At 47.0% G+C, this 23,305-nt stretch overlaps 1 protein-coding gene and 1 long non-coding RNA gene across 2 annotated transcripts in view; one reads left to right on the forward strand and one right to left on the reverse strand.

Moving 5' to 3' along the window:
- Positions 1-23,305, forward strand: part of ttn.2 (titin, tandem duplicate 2) — a 217,544-nt gene that overhangs the window by 164,577 nt on the left and 29,662 nt on the right. The window contains exons 205-214 of the mRNA XM_046054487.1: positions 780-1,067; positions 1,448-1,738; positions 1,951-2,238; positions 2,358-2,945; positions 3,949-4,053; positions 4,138-4,335; positions 4,509-4,805; positions 4,942-5,529; positions 5,743-6,045; positions 6,186-23,279. Of these exons, the coding sequence (XP_045910443.1) occupies positions 780-1,067; positions 1,448-1,738; positions 1,951-2,238; positions 2,358-2,945; positions 3,949-4,053; positions 4,138-4,335; positions 4,509-4,805; positions 4,942-5,529; positions 5,743-6,045; positions 6,186-23,279 (20,040 nt within the window). The remainder of the gene's footprint in view (positions 1-779; positions 1,068-1,447; positions 1,739-1,950; positions 2,239-2,357; positions 2,946-3,948; positions 4,054-4,137; positions 4,336-4,508; positions 4,806-4,941; positions 5,530-5,742; positions 6,046-6,185; positions 23,280-23,305) is intronic.
- On the reverse strand, positions 1,296-4,147 carry LOC123974060. Its single transcript, XR_006825755.1, has 4 exons — positions 3,921-4,147; positions 2,585-2,754; positions 1,923-2,063; positions 1,296-1,781 (listed from the first exon to the last, which is right to left on the reverse strand). It is a non-coding gene; the product is annotated as an uncharacterized LOC123974060 (long non-coding RNA).

A 23,305-nucleotide genomic window follows, 5' to 3' on the forward strand; every position in this document is an offset into this window, starting at 1 on the left:
ATGGGACTAAAGGGGCTCCGTAGAATCATGTTCAGTACAGATGTCACACTTTAGTAGAAAATAGTCTTTTCTGGTCTCTCTGTTTTTGCCAGTTTATTAGTGAATCATTATTGATCTAAGTTATCATTGTTTTAATCTTTCAAAAAAGAACATTTTAATTTTATGCAATGTGAATTATTTCATAAAATTAGCAGACACAGGTCAATAAGACCTAGAGATGCAGGATGGCTAATGTCATAGCTAGTCTCGCTAACATGTTAGCTACAGTTACAAACCTGTGGCCGTCCCACATTATCACAATCAAACACCTGTAAGAAACAAATGCCTTTTTATCAGAAAACAACATGAAAACACAGATTACGTATTATATGACAAGAAAGTATGTCTATCAGAATTTTTTTTTAATTTAGGTAACTTACCTATCAAAACACACTAGCTTAAACACACACTACTGCTCTGACAAATCTACAAACTACATTTAGCATCATATAAATCTTTGGTTCTTTCTCAGTGGTTAATTTATTATGCATCACTCATTTCATCCATTTAAATAATTGTATGTATGTATTCTCAACATTCTTGATTAACTGACACTAACTGTGAGCTAGGCTAGCTAACGCAGGCTTGCTATTAACTGAAAGTAACACTGAATTGGTTGTAGAAAATCAATTGTGTCTGCTAAAAAAAGGCACATAAATCTGCTAACAAGACGAAGTCAGACTGAATTAAGAATGTAGGGACTGTAGGGATGATTAACTAATGAGCGGTCTGTCTTCCAGTCGCTCCTGAAGCTGAGCTGGATGCCGACCTAAGAAAAGCTTTGGTTCTTCGAGCCGGCGTCACCATGAGGCTCTACGTCCCACTGAGAGGACGCCCGGCACCAAAGGTGACGTGGACGAAGGTGGACGCCAACCTGAAGGATAGGCAGGGCGTGCTGATCCAGACGTCAGAGTGGGACACCCTACTGATGATTGAGGACATTAACAGATACGATGCTGGCAAATACGTCCTGTCGCTGGAGAACAGCAGTGGCTCCAAGAGCTACACCATCGTGGTCAAGGTCCTCGGTAAGATGTCTGCCATAAGAAACATGATGAGATAATAGAATTGGAGTACACACACCCCAGTGAGCATGGATTTGGTATGTTTCAGGTGAAAATAAATCTAGGCATCAAGGTTTGAATCAATGAATAGTAGTGCAGGTCCTTTTATGAACCTGCAACACATTGAAATATGTTGTTGAAACACTGGTTAAATGTATAAATGTCTAAAATTTACTTTTTAACCAGATGTAGTCCACTAAAACTGTGATTGCAGAAACAGTGAAAGTCAGCATTAGTATTAAGATATTTTCACTCCCATTATGTCCATCTACAATCTGAATTGTATCTCAGTTCAGTTAACAAAATCTCTGACCCAGAGATACTGCTTCTCCCCCCACCCTCAGATTCTCCTGGACCACCTTTGAACCTGATCGTAAAGGAGACCTCCAGAAGCCACGCCTGCATCACCTGGGACGCCCCACTGATTGACGGCGGCAGCCCAGTCAAGAGCTATGTCGTAGAGAAACGTCTGGCAGAGAGGAAGGCCTGGACCTGCGTGTCAGCAGACTGCCACAAAATCTCCTTCAGGGTCACCAACCTGGAGGCGGGACAGGCCTACTGCTTCAGAGTGCTGGCTGAAAACGCCTACGGCATCGGAGAGGGCTGTGAGACTGCCGGGATCGTCCGAGCCTCAGGTAGTTACAAGTCATTGTTGTTTTATGCAGCGGAGGAGAATACCTTTGAGCACAGAACGGTACAGTACAGTATATAATAAGGATTATTTAAGATGAGTTACAACTCGATTAGATCAGATTAGTAAAGTTGCTTTTACATTCAGCCTTTATTAAAATTAAGCAAAATTAAACACATCTTGCTCACTCTTAACTCATCTGTCCTCCCCCTTCAGAGCAATCTGGTCCAGTGACAGACTTCAAAGCCCTGAAGACCACCAAGGACTCTGTCGTCCTGGGCTGGAAGAAGCCCTTCAGCGACGGTGGAAGCCACATTACCGCTTACATCCTGGAACAAAGCGAAGGCGAGGAGAAGTGGAAGGAGATCATGAAGGGCAAGAACACCTCACACACCATCGGCGAGCTGACTGAGGGCAAGGAGTACTTGTTCAGAGTCAAGGCTGTCAATGAGTCTGGAGAGGGACCACCCACTGAGCTCACTGTCATTGCAAAGGACCAGTTTGGTAAGAGATCACCCTTATCCATCATGCCATATTTTGTTCTGTACAGTTGCTTGTTTTGTTAGAACATAAAATGATTGTTTTCAACTGTTTTTTGATAAGCAAATTCCTTTTGATTTCAGTGCTGCCGGACTGCAACTTAAGTTGTCTGCAGGACAATTGCTACGTGGCGAAGGAGGGCAGCACCACACGGATCAACATCCCCATCATCGGAATTCCCTACCCCACCACCACCTGGAAGAAAGGCGACACGATGCTTGGAGACACCGGCCGAATGTGCGTCGAGGCGTCTTCAGGCATCACCACTCTGCTGATCAGAGACTGCCAGAGAGGAGATGCCGATACTTACACCATCAATGTCAGAAACAGCGCTGGCTCCAAGGACTGCAAGATCCAGCTGAAGGTGGTCGGTAAGCCTGGCATCTGCACAGGACCCATTAAGTTTGATGAGATCACTGCTGACGGCATAACCCTGGAGTGGGGACCGCCCAAAGACGATGGTGGTGCGGAGGTGTCCAACTACATTGTGGAGAAGAGGAGGACAACGGACAACAAGTGGGTTACAGTGGCTTCAGCCATCCAGAAGACCACCATGAGGGTGATCAGGCTCCACGATGGAGTAGAGTACATCTTCAGAGTGTTCGCTGAAAACAAGTATGGGGTTGGAGAGTATCTGAGGTCTAACCCAGTCATCGCACAGCATCCATTCAGTGAGTATCCCACTCCTAGCTAGCTAGCTATATTCTGGCCTGAAGTTGTCATGTGTCTTTTATAGTCTGTAGCTGTGTTCCAAACAGAAGGCAGTTGCCTCGCTGCCTCTCTACCGTAATAGACAGCTGCCTCAGAAGGCATAACTTTAAAATGAAGGCATCTCTGTTAACATTGGTTTCGAACAGCCTTCTAGGGCAGCACTTACGGTAACGTGTGATGTCAGCACGCCATCTTGTGTCTCTTCTGGCCGTCACAAGAGAGACGCTAGCCTTAGCATCAGCTAACTAGTCAAATGGCTAACAGATGCCTCTGAAATCATACTTAACAAACTTGCTTGGTTACAGTCACAGGCACATACGATAGTTGAGTGATAGTTCTCGCTAGCTTTTCAAAAATCAAAGCGAGAAAACTACTAAAAACGTTTAAAAACGTATATTTGTGTACGAATTCGGCTTGTTTGACCAAAAGCTACACCGGCCGCAGCTGCGCTGGTTTATGGGTGATAGGAAGCATCAAGTCACCTTTGATGCGGTCTTCAAAACTGGCCGTTACTGGGGCAGTTTGAAGGCATCTTACGTGACAGAAAGAGATCGGTCAAGCCGTTTGGAACAGCACTTGATGCCTCGCTGTCCTGTTAGACACCTTCTGAGACAGCAGTTTAGCCTGTTTCGAACACAGACGTTATCTTCATTTACTGAGAGAAACAGTTATATCACCTAAATTGGTAAATCTCCTTTTCCTTGCAGAATGGATCTTAAAATAATAACCTGCTGCTTACATAGGAATGGTCCTACATACAAAAATGTAGCTTTATTCAGTATTAATCTTTTATCAATCTTTCGAAAAAAATGTACAACTTGTAATATAAAGATGAAAAAAAAATGTACAACTTGTAATATAAAGATGAGATGCATTTAAATATGTATATTAGACTTTTTAGAAACTTTTTACAAATAACATGAGCAAGAGCATACCTAACCCTCTCTCTGTCTGTGCTTCCAGATGTGCCCGGGGCACCTGCTCCTCCAGAAATAGCGAGCATCCGCCACGAGATGGCCCTCTTGACTTGGGCTGATCCAAAGGACACTGGTGGCTCCACAATAACTGGTAACAGACTGTCTTGTATATCAGTTTGTAGTTAAGCGAATAGCAACAACATCATCATGATCAACTTATTTTGTTTCTCTCTAGGATTTCATGTGGAGTTTAAGGAGAGGAACAGTCAAATGTGGAAACGAGCCAGTAAGACTCCTCTGAGAGTAAAGGAATGCAGAGTCACTGGCCTTATAGAGGGACTAGAGTACGAGTTCAGAGTGATGGCCATGAACATGGCTGGCCTAGGAAAGGCAAGCAGGGCCACCGAGGCTGTGGTCGCCTTGGATCCTATTGGTGGGTTCACAGCTAAATAGATTTTCCCCCCTAATGTCACAAGACACAAATTCTTCTTTTGGCATCTCTAAGTTTTTATTACACTTCTAAATACCTGAATGGAAAATAGAAAATGCTAATTTTTTAAAGCATGTTTCTGTATGTTTTAACACATTTACTTTTTGTTCTTTAAGATCCTCCTGGCAACCCCGAAGTGATCAGTGTCACCAGGAGTACAGTCACTCTGATATGGACTGCTCCCAAATATGACGGCGGCCACAAGCTGACTGGCTACATGGTGGAGAAGCTGGAGGCTGGCGGCAAGGCCTGGATGAAGGCCAATCATGTCAACATCCAGAGCTGTGCCTTCACGGTCACAGACCTGACAGAGGGATCCCAGTATCAGTTCAGGATCAGGGCCAAGAATGCTGCTGGGGCTATCAGTGTTCCCTCAGAGCTTACTGAGCTTCTGACCTGCAAGGATGAGTATGGTAAGCTGATCTAATTTGGGTAGTTTTAGTTAAAATATTTAAGACCGGGTCTTGTCATAAAATTAAGCAATCATTGTCATGAAATTAAGAGGTCTGCTGACAATTATAAAGCAACTATCTTCTGATCTCTCTGCAGAGCCCCCGACGATCACTATTGACCCAGATATGAAGGACGGTGTGTCAGTCAGGGCAGGAGACACTATTGTGATCTCAGCCTCCAAAATTGTGGGCAAACCTCCGCCCACGGCTGTCTGGTCGAAGGGAGGTCGTGAGTTTAAGAGCTCTGACATTGTCACTGTCACCACCACCCCCACCTCCTCCACTCTGGCTATCAAGTATGCAAGCCGGAAGAACACAGGAGAGTACACTATCACTGCCAGCAACCCCTTCGGTATAAAGGAAGAACGCGTAAAGGTGAAGGTCCTGGATGTGCCTGGACCTCCAGGCCCCATTGAAGCCAGCAACATTTCAGCTGAGAAGTGTACTCTGACCTGGCTTCCACCAGAGGAGGATGGAGGCTGCTCTATCAAGTCCTACATCCTAGAGAAGAGAGAGACCAGCCGCCTGCAGTGGACCAAGCTAGCTGAAAACGTCATGGACTGCAGATATGTAGCTGGCAAACTGATCAAGGGCAACGAGTACATCTTTAGAGTGTCTGCTGTGAACCAGTATGGCACTGGAGACTCAAGCCAGTCTGGTCCAGTCAAAATGGTTGACAGTTACCGTAAGTTTAAGCGATTTATATTATATATTTTTTTTATATAATATAATATTAAACAAAAATAAAAAATCTAATAATAAAAATGCTAATTTCCAGATAACCACAGAATTATAAAATTAGTTTAACTAATTTCCATTCACTTGAAAACAAAACCTGTCAACCCACAAGTTCAAGTTATAACTGACCAAAATGTTCTTTCATATTTTGTTTCCTTAGGCCCACCAGGCCCACCGTCAACCCCAGAGATTGATGCTGTCAGTAGGAACGCTGTCACCATTTCATGGAAGAGACCAGCACAGGACGGAGGAAGTGACATCAGAGGATATTGTGTAGAGAGGAAAGAAAGGAGAGGAATGAGATGGGTGAGAGCCTCCAAGAGGACGGTTCCTGACCTGCGCTTTAAGGTGCAAGGCCTGAGTGAGGGAGTAGAGTATGAGTTTAGAGTCACTGCTGAGAACAAGGCTGGATTTGGGGAGCCAAGTGAGCCATCACACCCTGTGATGACCAAGGACATTGTGTGTAAGTAAAACTGGACTTTTAATTCTGAATTACCTTTTATAAACACAAATGTTGCATATATAAGAAAGTCAGAAAATACTCATGAAGCGCCTTTGCCAAAAGGCCCCAGTTAACTTCTTTCTGTTTTTCTTGTTTATTAGATCCACCTGGTCCACCATCCAACCCCAGAATTACAGACACCACAAAATGCACAGCCACTTTCGCCTGGGGCCGACCCCACTATGATGGTGGTCTTGAAGTAGAGGGATATATTGTTGAGTACAAAAAGGAAGGGCTTGATGACTGGGAGGTGGAGACACAATTCCCATTGAAAGCTACTGAATATGTTATTGGTAAACTTCAAAAAGGAGCCAAATACCACTTCAGAGTCAGTGCTGTAAACTCAGAGGGAGTTGGCGAGCCTGCAGAGGTTGAGAAACTGACTGAACTGGTAGACCAGGAGGTGCTGCCAGACTTTGAACTGGATGCTGAACTCAGGAGAACCCTGGTGGTCAGGTGCCGTGCTTCAATCCGTATGTTTGTTCCCATCAGAGGTCGTCCTGTTCCTGAAGTAACCTGGAGCAAAGATGATACCAACCTGAAAACACGTGCACATATTGATACCACAGAGTCCTACACTTTACTGGTTATTCCTGACTGCACAAGATACGATGCTGGAAAGTACCACCTCTGTCTGGAGAACGTTGCTGGAAAGAAGACCGGCTTTGTAAATGTTAAAGTTCTGGACACACCAGGACCACCAGTCGATGTTAAACCTAGAGAGATCACTAACAGAAGCATCACTCTCCAGTGGGAAATCCCAATAATCGATGGTGGTTCCAAGATTCACAATTACATTATTGAAAAGAGAGAGGCCACCAAGAAGGCCTACACGGTTCTTAGCACCACATGGCAGAAGTGTTCCTTTAAGTTTGCAGACCTTGAGGAGGGAGCTTACTACTACTTCCGTATCTCTGCTGAGAATGACCTGGGCATAGGTGAGCCTTATGAAACCCCTGAGCCAATCAGGGTGTCCCAGGCCCCCTCTGCACCAGAGAACTTGTATGTCACAGATGTGACAGCTGATAGTGCCAGCCTGGCATGGGCCAAGCCCCTGCATGATGGTGGCAGCCTAATCACAGGATATGTCATTGAGGCCCAGAAGAAGGACACTGACCAGTGGGTCCATGTGGCCACCATCAAGGCTCTGGACTACACTGTCACAGATCTGATTGAGGGTGCTGAATATACCTTCCGCATAATGGCTGTAAACGCATCAGGCAGGAGTGACCCCCGAGAGAGCAGGCCTGCTATTATCAAAGAGCAAACTTCTGCTCCTTCCTTTGACCTGCGTGGAGTCTACCAGAAGACGGTCATCGCCAAGGCAGGGGACCGTCTCAAGGTGGAGATTCCAGTGCTCGGCAAACCCAGACCTGTGGTTTCCTGGAAGAAGGGAGACACAACACTCAAGGAAACGCAAAGGACCAACACTGAAACCACACCAACATCAACTATCCTCAACATCGGTGAGATCAAGAGGACTGATGGAGGACAATATTCAATGACTGGAAAGAACATGCTGGGTACAGTGACTGAGACGATCACAGTATTGGTCCACGACATTCCTGGTCCTCCCACTGGTCCCATAAAGCTAGATGAGGTCTCATGCGATTATGTTCTCATGTCCTGGGAGGCACCAGAGAATGATGGAGGCGTTCCCATCAGCAACTATATTGTTGAGATGCGGGAGACTACCGGTACTTCCTGGGTAGAGTTGGCAGCTACAGTGATCCGTACCACATTCAAGGCAGCCCGACTCAACACTGGAACCATGTATCAGTTCCGTGTCAAGGCCCAAAATAGATATGGCGTTGGACCATGCATTATCTCTGAACAAGTGGTAGCAGCCTATCCATTTGATGTGCCAGGCCAGCCAGGCATTCCTGTTGTCACATCTTTCAACAAGGATGCTATGACTCTTAGTTGGAATGAGCCTTCCTCTGATGGGGGCAGTGCCATCCTGGGCTATCATGTGGACAGGAAAGAGAAGAACAGCATTCTGTGGCAGAGGATCAGCAAAGCTCTTGTTGTCGGAAATATCTTTAAATCAACAGGCCTTGTTGATGGAATCGCATATGAACACCGTGTTATTGCTGAAAACATGGCTGGTCTCAGCAAACCAAGCAAACCCTCTGAGCCTATGGCGGCTTTGGACCCGGTGGACCCACCAGGCAGGCCTGTTGCACTGAATATCACAAGGCATGAGGTGACAGTGTCATGGACCAAACCAGAGGGAGATGGTGGATTTTCAATCACTGGATACACAGTAGAGAGAAGAGAGATGCCCAATGGACGCTGGCTCAAAGCCAACTTCAACAACATCCTAGAAACCATCTACACAGTCAGTGGTCTGATCGAAGATGCAACTTATGAATTCCGTGTGATTGCTAGAAACTCAGCTGGTGCTGTTAGTGCTCCATCCCAGTCATCAGAAGCAATCACGTGCAGAGATGATATTGAAGAGCCAAGGCTTGATGTTGACGCATCATATAGCAGTAATGTTATTGTCATGGCAGGAGAGATGTTCAAGCTGGAGGCCAGTGTGACTGGCAGGCCAATCCCATCTCTGGTATGGACCAAGGAAGGAAAGGAGCTTGAAGACACAGCCAAAATAGAAATAAAGACATCTGACTTCCACACAGCTCTAATAAACAAAGATGCCCTGAGGAGGGATGGAGGTGCTTTTACTCTAACTGCCAGCAATCCCGGTGGCTTTGCCAAGTTCACATTCAATGTCAAGGTGCTCGACAGACCTGGGCCACCAGACTCCCTCACTGTTACTGATGTCGCTGCTGAGAAATGTGTCCTTAACTGGCTGCATCCAACACATGATGGAGGAGCCAAGATTGAATACTTTATTATTCAGAAGCGTGAAACCAGTAGACTGGCATGGACAAATGTGGCCACAGACCTACAGGCAAACAGGTTCAAGGTCACCAAGCTTCTGAAAGGCAATGAGTACATCTTCAGAGTCATGGCTGTTAACAAGTATGGCATTGGTGAGCCGCTGGAGTCCGAACCGGTCATCTGTACCAATCCCTATGTCCCCAGTGACCCACCACAGCAGCCTGAGGTCACCACCATTACCAAGGACTCCATGGTTGTCTGCTGGGATCGCCCCGAACATGATGGAGGCAGCAGAATAAACACCTACATAATTGAGAGAAGGGATAAGACTGGCCTACGCTGGGTGAAGTGCAACAAAAGAACTGTAACTGACCTGCGATTCAAGGCCTCTGGCCTCACACCAGGACATGAGTATGAATTCAGAGTTCTTGCTGAGAACAATGCTGGTCTAAGCCAGCCTAGTCCTTCCAGTCCATTCTACAAAGCTGTAGACACCATCTTCCAGCCTGGACCTCCAGGGAACCCCAGAGTGCTGGACACAACCAAGTCTTCCATCACCCTTGCCTGGAACAAGCCTGTATACGATGGTGGTTCTGAAATCACTGGATACATTGTGGAGACCTGCTTGCCTGAGGAAGATGAGTGGACAATTCACACTCCCAAGAAGGGGTGGACAGCCACTTCCTTTACCATCACCAACTTGAAGGAAAACCAAGAGTACAAAATCAACATCTGTGCCACTAATTGTGAAGGGGTGGGAGAGCCTGCTGCTGTTCCTGGAACCCCCAAGGCTGAAGACAGGCTGCTTCCTCCAGAAATTGAACTTGGAGCAGAGCTACGAAAGGTAGTCTGCCTCAGAGCCTGTAGCACACTCAGACTCTTTGTCCCTATTAAGGGAAGACCAGCGCCTGAAGTAAAATGGTCAAGAGAGCATGGGGTATCCCTGGACAAAGCTAACATTGAAATCACCCCATCATTTACTACTCTTCAGGTAGAAAATGTTGACAGGTTTGATGGTGGCAAATACATGGTGACTGTAGAGAATGCATCAGGAAGTAAAACAGCCTACGTTAATGTCAGGGTGCTAGATACTCCTGGAGCACCTCAGAATCTGTTCATTAAGGAGGTCACTAGAGATTCAGTTTCCCTCATTTGGGATGCACCTCTCATTGATGGTGGCTCCAGGGTCCGAAACTACATTGTGGAGAAGCGCGAGTCAAACAGAAAAGCCTACTCCACAGTCTGTGCCAGCTGCCATAAGTCCAGTTGGAAGGTTGGAGACCTGGAGGAAGGAAAGATGTACTTCTTTAGAATCCTGGCTGAGAACGAGTATGGCATTGGCCTGCCAGTTGAAACTCTTGAACCAATTAAAGTCTCAGAGAAGCCTCTACCACCAGGCAAAGTCACCCTTGGTGATGTTACCAGCACCAGCGTCACACTAACTTGGGAAAAGCCTGACCATGATGGCGGCAGTAGAATCACAGGCTATATTGTTGAAATGCAGAGTAAAGGCAGTGAGAAGTGGACCCAGGTCATGGTCGTAAAGTCCAATGCAGCTGTTGTAACTGGCCTAACACAGGGACAGGAATACATATTCCGTATCTCAGCCACCAATGAAAAGGGAGTTAGTGACCCACGTCCTCTCAGTGTGCCTGTGGTTGCTAAAGACCTGGTCATCTCACCCACCTTCAAACTGCTTTTCAGCACATTCAGTGTGCTGGCAGGAGACGATCTGAAGATAGATGTACCATATGCTGCCTGTCCCAAGGCTACAGCAACTTGGCTCAAAGATGGCGTTGTTCTCAAGGAGACAACAAGAGTTAATACTGAAGCCACAGACAAAAACCTTCTTCTGGTTATTAAGGAGGCTTGCAGAGATGATGTGGGCACATACACTATCAAACTATCCAACACAGCTGGAGAGGCATCTACAGAGATCAGTGTTCTTGTTCTCGATAAGCCTGGTCCACCAACTGGCCCAATTAAGATGGATGAGGTCACTGCTGACAGCTTGATCCTGTCTTGGAATCCACCCGAGTATGATGGTGGTTGCAGCATCAACAATTACATTGTTGAGAAGAGAGACACATCAACCACTAACTGGCAGATTGTGTCAGCTACAGTGGCCAGAACCACTATCAAGGCAGCCCGTCTGAAGACTGGATGTGAGTACCAGTTTAGGATTGCTGCAGAGAATAGATATGGCAAGTCCTCAGTCCTGCTCTCGGAGACAATTATTGCTCAGTATCCATTTGAAGTGCCCAGCCCACCACGTTCTGTTGTTGTTCAGTCAGCCACCAAGGAGAGCATGGTGGTTGTATGGGAGAAACCCAGCAATGATGGTGGAAGCAAAATTTTGGGATACCACTTAGAGCTCAAAGAGAAAAACAGTATACTGTGGGTGAAACAGAACAAACAACTTATCCCAGAGACCAGATTTAAGGTTGTTGGCCTTGAGGAGGGTATTGAATATGAGTTCAGAGTCTATAGTGAAAACATTGTTGGCCTCAGCAAAGTCAGCAAAGTGAGTGAAATGCAAGTGGCAAGAGATCCTTGTGACAGACCAGGAAAACCTGAGGCTGTCATTGTGACAAGAAACCAAGTGACACTCAGATGGACTAAACCTGAGTATGATGGCGGCATCAAGATCACGGGCTATGTGGTTGAGAAAAAGGATGGAGCTGGCCGCTGGATGAAGGCCAGTTTCGCCAATGTCATTGAGACCAAATTTGTTGTCACAGGACTTACTGAAGATCAGATTTATGAATTCCGTGTCATCGCCAGGAATGCAGCTGGTGTTTTCAGTCAGCCTTCTGATTCTACAGGACCCATCACTGCCAAAGATGAAGTGGATCCACCCACAATTGACTTGGACGCTAAGTACTCCCAGGCTGTTGTGGTAAATGCTGGAGAGACGTTCAGGCTTGAAGCTGCCATCTCTGGTAAGCCTGTTCCCACGGTACATTGGCTGAAGAACGGTGAAGAGATTACTGAAGCAGCTCGCGTAGAGCTCAAGAACAAAGACTTTACAGCGTGTATAGTTGTTAAAGAAGCTATCCGTATCGATGGAGGTCAGTACACTTTGCTGATAAAGAATGTTGGAGGAGAGAAATCTGTCAACATCAATGTCAAAGTTCTGGACAGACCAGGTCCACCCGAGGGCCCCATCTCCATCTATGGGGTTACCAGTGAGAAATGCTCCATTTCCTGGAAACCTCCCTTGCAAGATGGAGGTAGCGATGTTTCCCATTACATTGTTGAGAGGAGGGAAACTAGCCGACTGGTTTGGACTGTGGTTGAACCAAAAGTTCAGACTCTGAACCTGAAGATAACAAAACTTCTTCCTGGTAATGAGTACATCTTTAGAGTGATTCCAGTCAACAAATATGGAGTTGGTGAGCCTCTGGAATCTGAGGCAATGATTGCCAGAAATCCATTTGTCACTCCTAACCCACCAACTGAGGTAGAGGTTTCCACAATTACAAAAGACTCCATGGTGGTTACCTGGGAGCGACCAACTAATGATGGTGGCAGCCCCATCCAGGGTTACATTGTCGAGAAACGTGACAAGGATGGTGTGAGATGGACCAGGTGCAACAAGCGCACAGTGAGTGAGCTGCGCTTCAGAGTGACAGGGCTCCTGGAAAACCACAGCTATGAATTCAGAGTTGCTGCTGAGAATGCTGCAGGTGTTGGCACCCCTAGCGCACCAACACTGTACTACAAAGCACTGGATCCTATCTTCAAAGCAGGCCCACCAAACAACCCCAAGGTGGTTGACACATCTAGATCTACTGTTTCCCTCACATGGGGCAAACCTATCTATGATGGTGGCTGTGAGATTCAGGCTTACATTGTTGAGGCTTGCGATGTGGCATCTGATGAGTGGTTTATGTGCACTCCTCCCACTGGAATCACAGACACTAAGTTTACAGTGAAAAAGCTTCTGGAGAAGCATGAGTACCAATTTAGAGTGTGTGCCATCAACAAAGTTGGTGTTGGTGAGCATGCTGATGTTCCAGGAAAAATTCTTTTGGAGGAGAAACTTGAGGCTCCTGATCTTGACCTGGATGCTGATATGAGAAAGATGATCAACATTAGAGCAGCATGCACTCTCAGGCTATTTGTTCCTGTGAGAGGTCGTCCGGCTCCTGAAGTGAAATGGGCCAAGGCTGATGGCGAGATTAAGGAGACTGCCCAGATTGACAATACGGGCAACTATGCTTCACTTGTCATTGAAAATGTTGATAGATTTGATAGTGGTAAATACATCCTCACTGCAGAGAATGCCAACGGAGTGAAGTCAGTCTTTATTAGTGTCAGAGTCCTGGACTCACCTAGTCCACCAACTAACTTCATAGTGAAAGAGATTACCAAGAATTCTGTCACCCTCACATGGGAGCCTCCACTTCTGGATGGTGGCTCAAAGATTAAGCATTATCTTGTTGAGAAGCGTGAAAGCACTAGGAAAGTTTACACTCCCATCACTACCTGCAACAAGATGACATGGAAAGTTGAGCCTCTTCCAGAGAGTGGAATCTTCTTCTTCAGAGTTCTGGCTGAGAATGAATATGGTGTGGGTCTCCCCGCTAAAACTACAGAACCAATTAAGATATCTGAGAAGCCTCAGCCACCTGGTAAAGTCAGAGTTGTTGATGTCACTTCCAGTAGTGTAACTCTTGCCTGGGAGAAGCCTGTACATGATGGTGGCAGTAGAATCAGTTACTATGAAGTGGAACTGGCACCTAAGGACAGTGAAGCTTGGTCTGTGTGTGCTAGTGGGAAGACATTGGAGACTGTAGTAACAAACCTAATTAAGGGAGAAGAGTACCAGTTCAGAGTTGTTGCTGTAAATGACAAGGGCAAAAGTGACCCTAGACAACTGGCTCACTCAGTTGTAGCAAAGGACCTTGTGATTGAGCCTGCTGTCAGACCCAAAGTGAGCACATACAGTGTCCAGGTGGGGTATGACCTCAAGATAGAAGTCCCAATTGCTGGTCATCCAAAGCCAACCATCACTTGGACTAAAGATGGAGCTGCCCTTAAGCAAACCACCAGAGTCAATGTCACTGACTCAGCACATCACACCACTCTCACCATAAAGGATGCCACCAGGGAGGATGGAGGCATGTACAGCATTAATATTGCCAATAACCTGGGTTCCAAGGATGCCACTATTGAGGTGATTACCCTGGACAAACCGGGCCCACCAACAGGCCCTGTCAAGTTGGAGGACATTAGTGCTGAGAGTATGACTCTTAGCTGGGAACCTCCTACATATACCGGTGGCTGCCCAATCTCCAACTATGTAGTGGAGAAGAAAGACACAACCACAACCAACTGGGTGGTTGTATCTGCCACTGTGGCCAGAACCACTCTAAAAGTGAGCAATCTGAAGACAGGCTCTGAATACCAGTTCAGAATCTATGCGGAGAATAGATATGGAAAGAGTTATGCAATTGATTCCGAGCCTGTTGTGGCACAGTATCCGTTCCAGGAGCCTGGCCCACCAGGAACACCATTTGTGTCTGCATACACTAAAGATTATATGGTGGTTGAGTGGCACAAACCCCCATCTGATGGAGGGAGTGCCATCTTAGGCTATCACCTGGAGAGGAAAGAGAAGAACAGTATCCTCTGGACCAAGATCAACAAAATGCTCATCCAAGATTGCAGGTTTAAATCTACTCCTCTTGAGGAAGGCATTGAGTATGAGTACAGAGTATATGCTGAGAATATTGTTGGCATTGGAAAATGTAGCAAAGTCTCCGAGGTTTATGTAGCCCGTGACCCATGTGATCCTCCTGGCCGTCCTGATGCTGTAATTGTGACCAGGCACTCAGTGAAGCTGAGGTGGACCCCTCCACAGTACGACGGTGGAAGCTTAGTTACTGGCTATGTAGTGGAGAAACGCAATCTTCCTGAAGGAAAGTGGATGAAGGCTAGCTTTGCAAACGTCATTGAACATGAATTTACAGTTACAGGCCTGACAGAAGACAGTAAATATGACTTCAGAGTAATTGCAAAGAATGCAGCTGGTGCTGTCAGCAAACCCTCTGAGAGCACAGGATCCATCACAGCCATGGATGAAGTTGACCCACCTAAGTGTGAGACAGATCCCATGTACAACCAGACCATTGTTATCAGTGCTGGAGAGACTTTCAGTCTGGAGGCCAGTGTTGAAGGAAAGCCTATCCCAACAGCTCAGTGGTTCAAGGGAAATGTTGAGGTTGAAAACTCAGCTAGAGCTGAAATCAAAAACACAGATTTTAAGGCTTTGCTCATTGTGAAGGATGCCATCAGAGTGGATGGTGGACAGTACACACTGGTTCTGACTAATGTGGCTGGAACTAAGACTGTCCCATTCAGTGTGAAGGTCCTGGACAGACCAGGCCCCTCAGAGGGACCTCTGACTGTTAGCAATGTCACTGAGGAGAAGTGCTCACTGTCCTGGCTGCCACCCAGGCATGATGGAGGAGCTAGCATTTCTCACTATGTTATTCAGAAGAGAGAAACAAGCCGTCTGGCATGGACTGTGGTCTCCAGTGAATGTGGAGCTACCATGTTCAAGGTTACCAAACTGTTGAAGGGCAATGAGTACATCTTCAGAGTCATGGCCGTCAACAAATATGGTGTGGGCGAGCCTCTTGAGTCAGCGCCAGTTATCATGAGAAATCCATTTGTTGCTCCTGGCTCACCTCAGGAGCTTGAGATCACTAATATTACCAGGGACTCCATGACTGTTTGCTGGAGCCGCCCTAAGACCACTGGAGGCAGTGAGATCGTTGGTTACATTGTTGAGAAGAGAGACAGAGCTGGAGTGAGGTGGACCAAGTGTAACAAACGCAGAGTGACAGACTTGCGTTTCAGAGTAACAGGACTAACTGAGGACCATGAATATGAATTTAGGGTATCTGCTGAGAATGCAGCTGGAGTGGGTCAGCCAAGCCCATCTACACCCTACCTCAAAGCCTGTGACCCCATGTTTGAACCAGGCTGTCCCACCAATGCTAATGTGGTCGACATGACTAAAGACTCCGTCACTGTGGCCTGGCACCGGCCTATCTATGATGGTGGTTGTGAGATTCAGGGATATGCTGTGGAAGTGACTAAGGCTGATGAGGAGGAGTGGACCATATGTACTCCACCCTATGGAGTTAAAGCTACCAAGTTTACCATCACAAAGTTGATAGAGCACCAGGAATACAAGGTGCGCATATGTGCCATCAACAAGCTAGGTGTTAGTGAGCCTACTGAGATCCAGGGAGTCGTGAAACCTATGGATAAGATTAATCCTCCAGAGATGATCCTTGATTCAGGGCTCAGGAAGGGAATAGTTGTCCGTGCAGGAGGATCAATGAGAATCCGCATTCCATTCAAAGGCCGTCCTACTCCTGAGATCAGCTGGGCCAAGGAGGATGGAGAACTGCCGAGTAAAGTTCAGATAGAGACGGGTGAAGAATACACACAGCTCTCCATTGATATCTGTGATAAATATGATGCTGGAAAATATATCCTCAACCTGGAAAATAGTGCTGGAACCAAATCAGCCTTTGTCTCTGTTAAAGTTCTGGACACTCCAGGGGCCCCTCTGAATCTAACAGTAAAAGACATTAAGAGGGAAAGCGTCACTCTGACCTGGGAGCCTCCTCTTATAGATGGTGGGGCAAGAATTAAGAATTATCTGGTTGAAAAGCGTGAGTCTACCAGGAAGGTTTACTCTAATGTAGACAACAAATGCACAAAGACAAGCTACCGTATAACTGGCCTCACTGAGGGAACTATCTACTATTTCAGAGTCTTAGCGGAGAATGAGTTTGGTGTGGGACAGCCGGCTGAGACAGAAGACTCAGTTAAGACCTCTGAGCCTCCTCTGCCAGTGGGTAAGGTCACTTTGACTGATGTGACCAAAACCTCTGCCTCACTCTCCTGGGAGAAGCCAGACCATGATGGAGGCAGCAGGATCATGGGCTACCAAATTGAGATGCAGCCTGTGGGCTCAGAGGAATGGGTGGTGGCTACCATAACCAAAACTTGTGAGGGCACTGTCACAGGCCTCAGCACAGGACATGAATACCTGTTGAGAGTGTCAGCTTTCAATGATAAGGGAAAGAGTGACCCCAGGCCTCTGGCTGCACCAGTCACTGCCAAAGATATAACTATCGAGCCCAGATTTAAGATGACATTCAAAACTTACAGTTTACAGCTGGGTGAGGATCTCAAGATTGATATTCCAGTGATAGGACGTCCCGTGCCCAAGGTTGAATGGAAAAAGGATGGACATGCTCTTAAGGAGACAACCAGACTAAATGTATCCAGCACACAATCATCTACTAAGCTGTGCATCAAAGATACAAATAAGGAAGACTCTGGTAAATACACTGTCACAGCCACCAGCAGTGTCGGAACAGCCACAGAGGAGATTACTGTTGTTATTCTTGATAAGCCTGGTCCACCCACAGGCCCTGTGAAGATTGAGGAGGTGAGCTCTAATTATGTCCTTCTCTCCTGGGAGCCACCGGAGTATACTGGAGGCTGTCAGATCAACAACTACATTGTAGAGAAGAGAGACACCACCACGACAGCATGGCAGATTGTATCTGCCACTATTGCCAGGACAACTATCAAAGTCACCAACCTGAAGACTGGACTTGAGTATCAATTTAGAGTGTCTGCTGAGAATAGATATGGAAAGAGTTCTGCCATTGTCTCTCCTGCTGTTATTGCTCAGTATCCATTTACTGAGCCTGCTGCTCCAGGAACACCATTTGTTTCGGCTGCAACCAAGGATAACATGGTTGTTGAGTGGAAAGCTCCCATCAACAATGGAGGCAGCCCCATCCTAGGCTATCACCTCGAGAGAAAGGAGAAGAACAGCCTCTTGTGGACTAAACTCAACAAACTTCTAATCGCAGATGCACGTTTCAAGACTACCGAGCTGGAAGAAGGTATTGAGTATGAATTCAGAGTTTATGCTGAGAACATTGCTGGAATCAGCCCAGCTAGCAAGGTCTCTGAGAGCACAGTAGCCAGAGACCCATGTGACCCACCAGGCACTCCTGAGGCTATTGAAATCACCAGAAACCATGTGACACTCCAGTGGACCAGGCCTCAATATGATGGAGGCAGTGTGATCACTGGTTATGTGATTGAGAGGAGGAAGCACCCAGATACCCGCTGGATGAAAGCCAGCTTTACCAACATCATTGATACCCAGTTCACACTCACTGGCCTGACTGAGGACTGTATTTACGAGTTCAGAATCATTGCCAGGAACGCTGCTGGCATTTCCAGCCATCCTTCTCAGAGCACGGGAGAAATTACTGCGAAAGATGAAATAGAAGCTCCAGAAGCCACCTTGGACTCTAAATTCAAGGATCTGACTGTTGTTCATGCTGGTGAGACATTCCTCATTGATGCTGACTACACTGGCAAGCCTGTGCCTGAGGTCATATGGTTAAAGGATGGAAAGGAGATTGACAAAACCACACCAAGAATGGAGGTCAAGACCACACTCACACGTACCATCCTGACAGTCAAGGATTGCATCAGAGTGGATGGTGGCCACTTTGTCCTAAAACTTGTCAATGTGGGAGGCGTCAAGATGATCCCAGTTAATGTTAAAGTTCTGGATAGACCTGGTCCTCCAGATGGCCCGCTAGAAGTCAAAGGGGTCACAGCTGAGAAATGTTATCTGCACTGGAACCATCCCTCACATGATGGTGGAGCCAGCATCTCTCACTACATGATTGAGAAGAGAGAGACCAGTCGTTTGTCATGGACCATGGTTGAGCCCAAGATCCAGGCTATCAGCTACAAAATAACCAAACTGCTGCCTGGCAATGAATACATCTTTAGAGTCACTGCTGTGAATAAATATGGTGTTGGTGAGCCTTTGGAATCTGAGCCTGTTATTGCTCGTAACCCCTTCACCACTCCCAGTGCCCCCTCCACCCCAGAACCCAGCGCTATCACTAGGGACTCCATAGTACTTACCTGGGAGAGACCAGAGAATAATGGAGGAGCTGAGATTGAAGGATATATCCTTGAAAAACGAGATAAGGATGGCATCAGATGGACTAAGTGCAACAAAAAGAGGCTGAGTGACCTGAGATTCAGATGCACTGGTCTCACAGAGGGCCACTGTTATGAATTCAGGATCTCAGCTGAAAATGCTGCTGGTGTGGGAAAGCCTAGCGCACCAACCCAATATATCAAGGCCTGTGATGCCACATACCCACCAGGACCTCCAAATAACCCCAAAGTCACTGACCATTCAAGCACTACAGTGTCTCTGTCCTGGTCCAGGCCTATCTATGATGGTGGAGCACAGATCACTGGATATATTGTTGAAATGAAGGAGGCTACAGATGATGAATGGATCATTTGCACACTATCCACTGGTGTTCAGACTACTCACTACACTGTAAAGAAATTGAAGGAGAATGTAGAGTACAACTTCCGAATCTGTGCTGTTAACTGTGAGGGAGTAGGAGAGCATCTGGACCTACCTGGGTCTGTGATTGCTGCGGAGAAGCTAGAGGCTCCTGAAATTGAACTAGATGCTGACCTGAGGAAGATGGTCAATGTCCGTGCCACCGCCACCTTGCGTCTGTTTGTGACAATCAGAGGAAAGCCTGAGCCTGAGGTCAGATGGTCAAAGGCTGATGGCACTCTGAATGAGCGTGCCCAGATTGACGTCACAAGCTCTTACACAATGCTGGTGATTGATAATGTTGATAGATTTGACACTGGCAAATATGTACTGACGCTTGAGAATCTCAGTGGCTCTAAATCAGCCTTCATTAATGTCAGAGTACTGGACTCCCCCAGCGCTCCAACTAACCTGGAGGTTAAGGATGTGAAGAGAACTTCTGTCTCTCTCTCCTGGGAGCCGCCTCTAATTGACGGTGGGGCTAAGATATCACACTATATTGTGGAGAAGAGAGAGCAGAAGAGAATGGCTTTCACCAGTGTTTGCACCAGCTGTGTGAGGAACTCCTACATTGTTTCTGACCTGCAAGAGGGAGGCCGATACTACTTCCGTGTGTTGGCTGTGAATGAGCTGGGAGTAGGTCTGCCCGCCTCCACAGATCAAGTTAAAGTGTCTGAGATTCCTTTGCCTCCTGGTAAGATTAGTCTAGTTGATGTGACTCGACATACTGTAACCCTTTCCTGGGAGAAACCTGATCATGATGGAGGCAGCAAGATTACAAAATATATTGTGGAGATGCAGCCCAAGGGAGAAGACAAATGGAGTGTGTGCAGTGAAGTCAAAGCACTGGAAGCTACTATAGATGGTCTCACAGCTGGAGAGGAATACTTCTTCAGGGTGACTGCTGTGAATGATAAGGGCAAGAGTGACGCCAAGCCTCTGGCTACCGCTGTGTTGGTGAAGGACATCACGGTGGAACCCACCATCAACCTGTTGTTCAACACATACAGCGTAAAAGCAGGAGATGACCTGAAGATTGATGTTCCCTTCAAAGGCAGACCTCAGCCTGAGGTGTCCTGGAAGAAGGACGGCCAGGTGCTAAAGCAGACAACCAGGGTCAATGTTATTACTTCAAAGACCTCATCCAAGATTTTGATCAAGGATGCAACCAAGGACGATGTTGGAAAGTATGAGATTACGCTGACAAACCCATTTGGCACCAAGACAGCTGAAATCTCTGTTATTATCCTGGACAAACCTGGCCCGCCAAGTAACATAAAGTTGGATGAGGTGAGCGCTGACTTCATCTCTCTGTCTTGGGATCCTCCAACCTATGATGGTGGATGCCAGATTAACAACTATGTGGTGGAGAAGAGAGACACTACCACAACTACATGGCAGATTGTTTCAGCAACAGTAGCCAGGACATCAATCAAGGTGTCTCGTCTCACTCAGGGAACAGAGTACCAGTTCCGTATTGCAGCTGAGAACCGTTATGGCAAGAGTCCTGCCATTGATTCTACTCCTGTTGTCGCTCAGTATCCCTTCAGTCCTCCTGGCCCACCAACCAACCTCCATGTTTCTCATGCCACCAAGTATGGCATGCTCGTGGTATGGGGCAAACCTGCAAGTGATGGTGGAAGCCCTGTTATTGGTTATCACATTGAATGCAAAGACCAAAACAGCCTCCTGTGGACCAAGGTCAACAGAGGTCTGCTGGCTGAAAACCAATTTAAGATGACAGGCATTGAAGAAGGCCTGCTGTATCAGTTCAGAGTATATGCTGAGAATATTGCTGGCATTGGTCCATGCACTACTGCCAGTGACGGCGTGGCAGCCAGAAACCCATGTGAACCTCCCTGTAACCTTAGAGTCACCAACATTACCAGGACGTCAGTTTCCCTCTTCTGGGAGAAGCCAGAGTATGATGGCGGAGCAAAGATTACTGGCTACATTGTTGAGCGTAAAGAACTTCCCAATGGCCGCTGGCTGAAATGCAACTTCACCAACTTGCAAGACACCTACTTCGATGTCACAGGCCTTACAGAAGATGTACAATATGACTTCCATGTCATTGCTAAGAATTCAGCAGAGCTCTTGAGTGCTCCTTCAGAGAGCACTGGTCCTGTCACAGTCAAGGATGATGTAGACCCTCCCACCATTATCCTGGAAGATAAGTTCAGACAGCTACTTGTCATTAAGTCCGGAGAGATCATTACAATTGATGCTGAAATCGCAGGCCGTCCACTCCCAGTTGTCTCCTGGTTTAAGGATGGAAAGGAGATTGAGGCCAAGGCCAGGTGTGAAATCACCTCGACCAACTTTGCAACCACCCTGATTGTCAGAGATGCTATCAGGAGGGACTCTGGCCAGTATGTCCTGAGCCTGCACAATGTGGCAGGAACCAGGTCTGTGGCTATCAACTGTAAGGTACTGGACAGACCTGGACCTGCCTCAGGACCTTTGGCAGTGTCTGGCCTCACAGCAGAAAAATGCACCCTGACCTGGGGACCCCCTCAGGAGAACGGTGGTGCTGAAATCATGCACTACATTGTGGAAAAACGCGAGACCAGTCGCCTAGCTTGGACTCTCGTCCATGGTGACATGAAAGCAACCACCTGTAAAGTGACGAAGCTGCTTAAAGGAAATGAGTACATCTTCAGAGTCAGGGGAGTAAACAAATATGGGGATGGTGAGGCCTTGGAGAGTGAGCCAACAAAAGCCATGGATCCATTCACCGTGCCTGCAGCACCCACTAATGTCCAGGTCACCGCAGTTACTAGTGAGGCAATGACCATCTGTTGGGATAGGCCAGTTTCTGATGGTGGCAGCAGTATCTCTGGCTATGTCATTGAAAAGCGCGAGAAAACTGGCCTTCGCTGGTGCCGTGTCAACAAGAAACCTGTTTATGATCTCAGAGTCAAAGCCTCACACCTTCGTAATGGCTGTGAGTATGAGTACAGAGTGTTTGCAGAGAACTCTGCTGGCCTCAGTGCTCCCAGCACCCCTTGCCCACTCACCAAGGCTGAAGACCCACAGTTCCTGCCTTCACCTCCTGCTAAACCCAAGATCATTGACACTACAAAAAACACAGTCACCCTGTCGTGGAATAAGCCACTGTTTGATGGTGGAGCACCTGTGACTGGTTACAGGGTAGAATACAGGAAGACTTTAGATGATGAATGGATTGTTGGAGTCCAGAACACCAAGAACACAGAGTTTACAGTGGTGGGATTGACAGCTGGGGCTGAATATGTCTTTGTTGTCAAGTCCATTAACAAGATTGGAGTCAGTGAGCCCAGTCCTGAGTCAGATAAACAGGTCGCCAAAGAAAGAGAGGAGGAGCCAATCTTTGACATCAGTAATGAGATGAGGAAGACTCTTGTTGTGAAGGATGGGAGCTCATTTACCATGCGAGTACCCTACAGAGGCAAACCCATTCCCAGTGTTACGTGGACTAAGCCTGATGTTGACCTTAGAGTTCGTGCTTTCATTGACACCACAGACACTTTCACCTCCATCACCTTAGAGAAAGCAACTCGTGACGACTCTGGCAAATACACCGTCACCTTGTCCAATGTAGCTGGAACCTCTACTTTGACACTCAATGTCAGAGTCCTGGACTCCCCTGGACCTCCTGCCCATGTAGAGGTCAAGGAGGTGACAAAGACCTCTGCTACTGTAACCTGGGACACTCCTGAGAATGAGGGAGGAGGACCAGTCAAGAACTACCTTGTTGATTTCCGAGAGGCCAGCAAGAAAGGCTGGACCAGGTTGACTGACACATGCCACAGACTCACATTCAAGGTGACAGACCTGCAGGAGGGAGGAGTCTACTACTTCAGAGTGACAGGCGAAAATGAGTACGGTGTAGGTGTTCCTGCCGAGACGAAAGAAGGAACCAAGATCACAGGTATTGAATTTTAAGTCGATGAAATT

The sequence above is a fragment of the Micropterus dolomieu genome, linkage group LG07, assembly GCF_021292245.1.
Source record: "Micropterus dolomieu isolate WLL.071019.BEF.003 ecotype Adirondacks linkage group LG07, ASM2129224v1, whole genome shotgun sequence".
NCBI lineage: Eukaryota > Metazoa > Chordata > Actinopteri > Centrarchiformes > Centrarchidae > Micropterus > Micropterus dolomieu.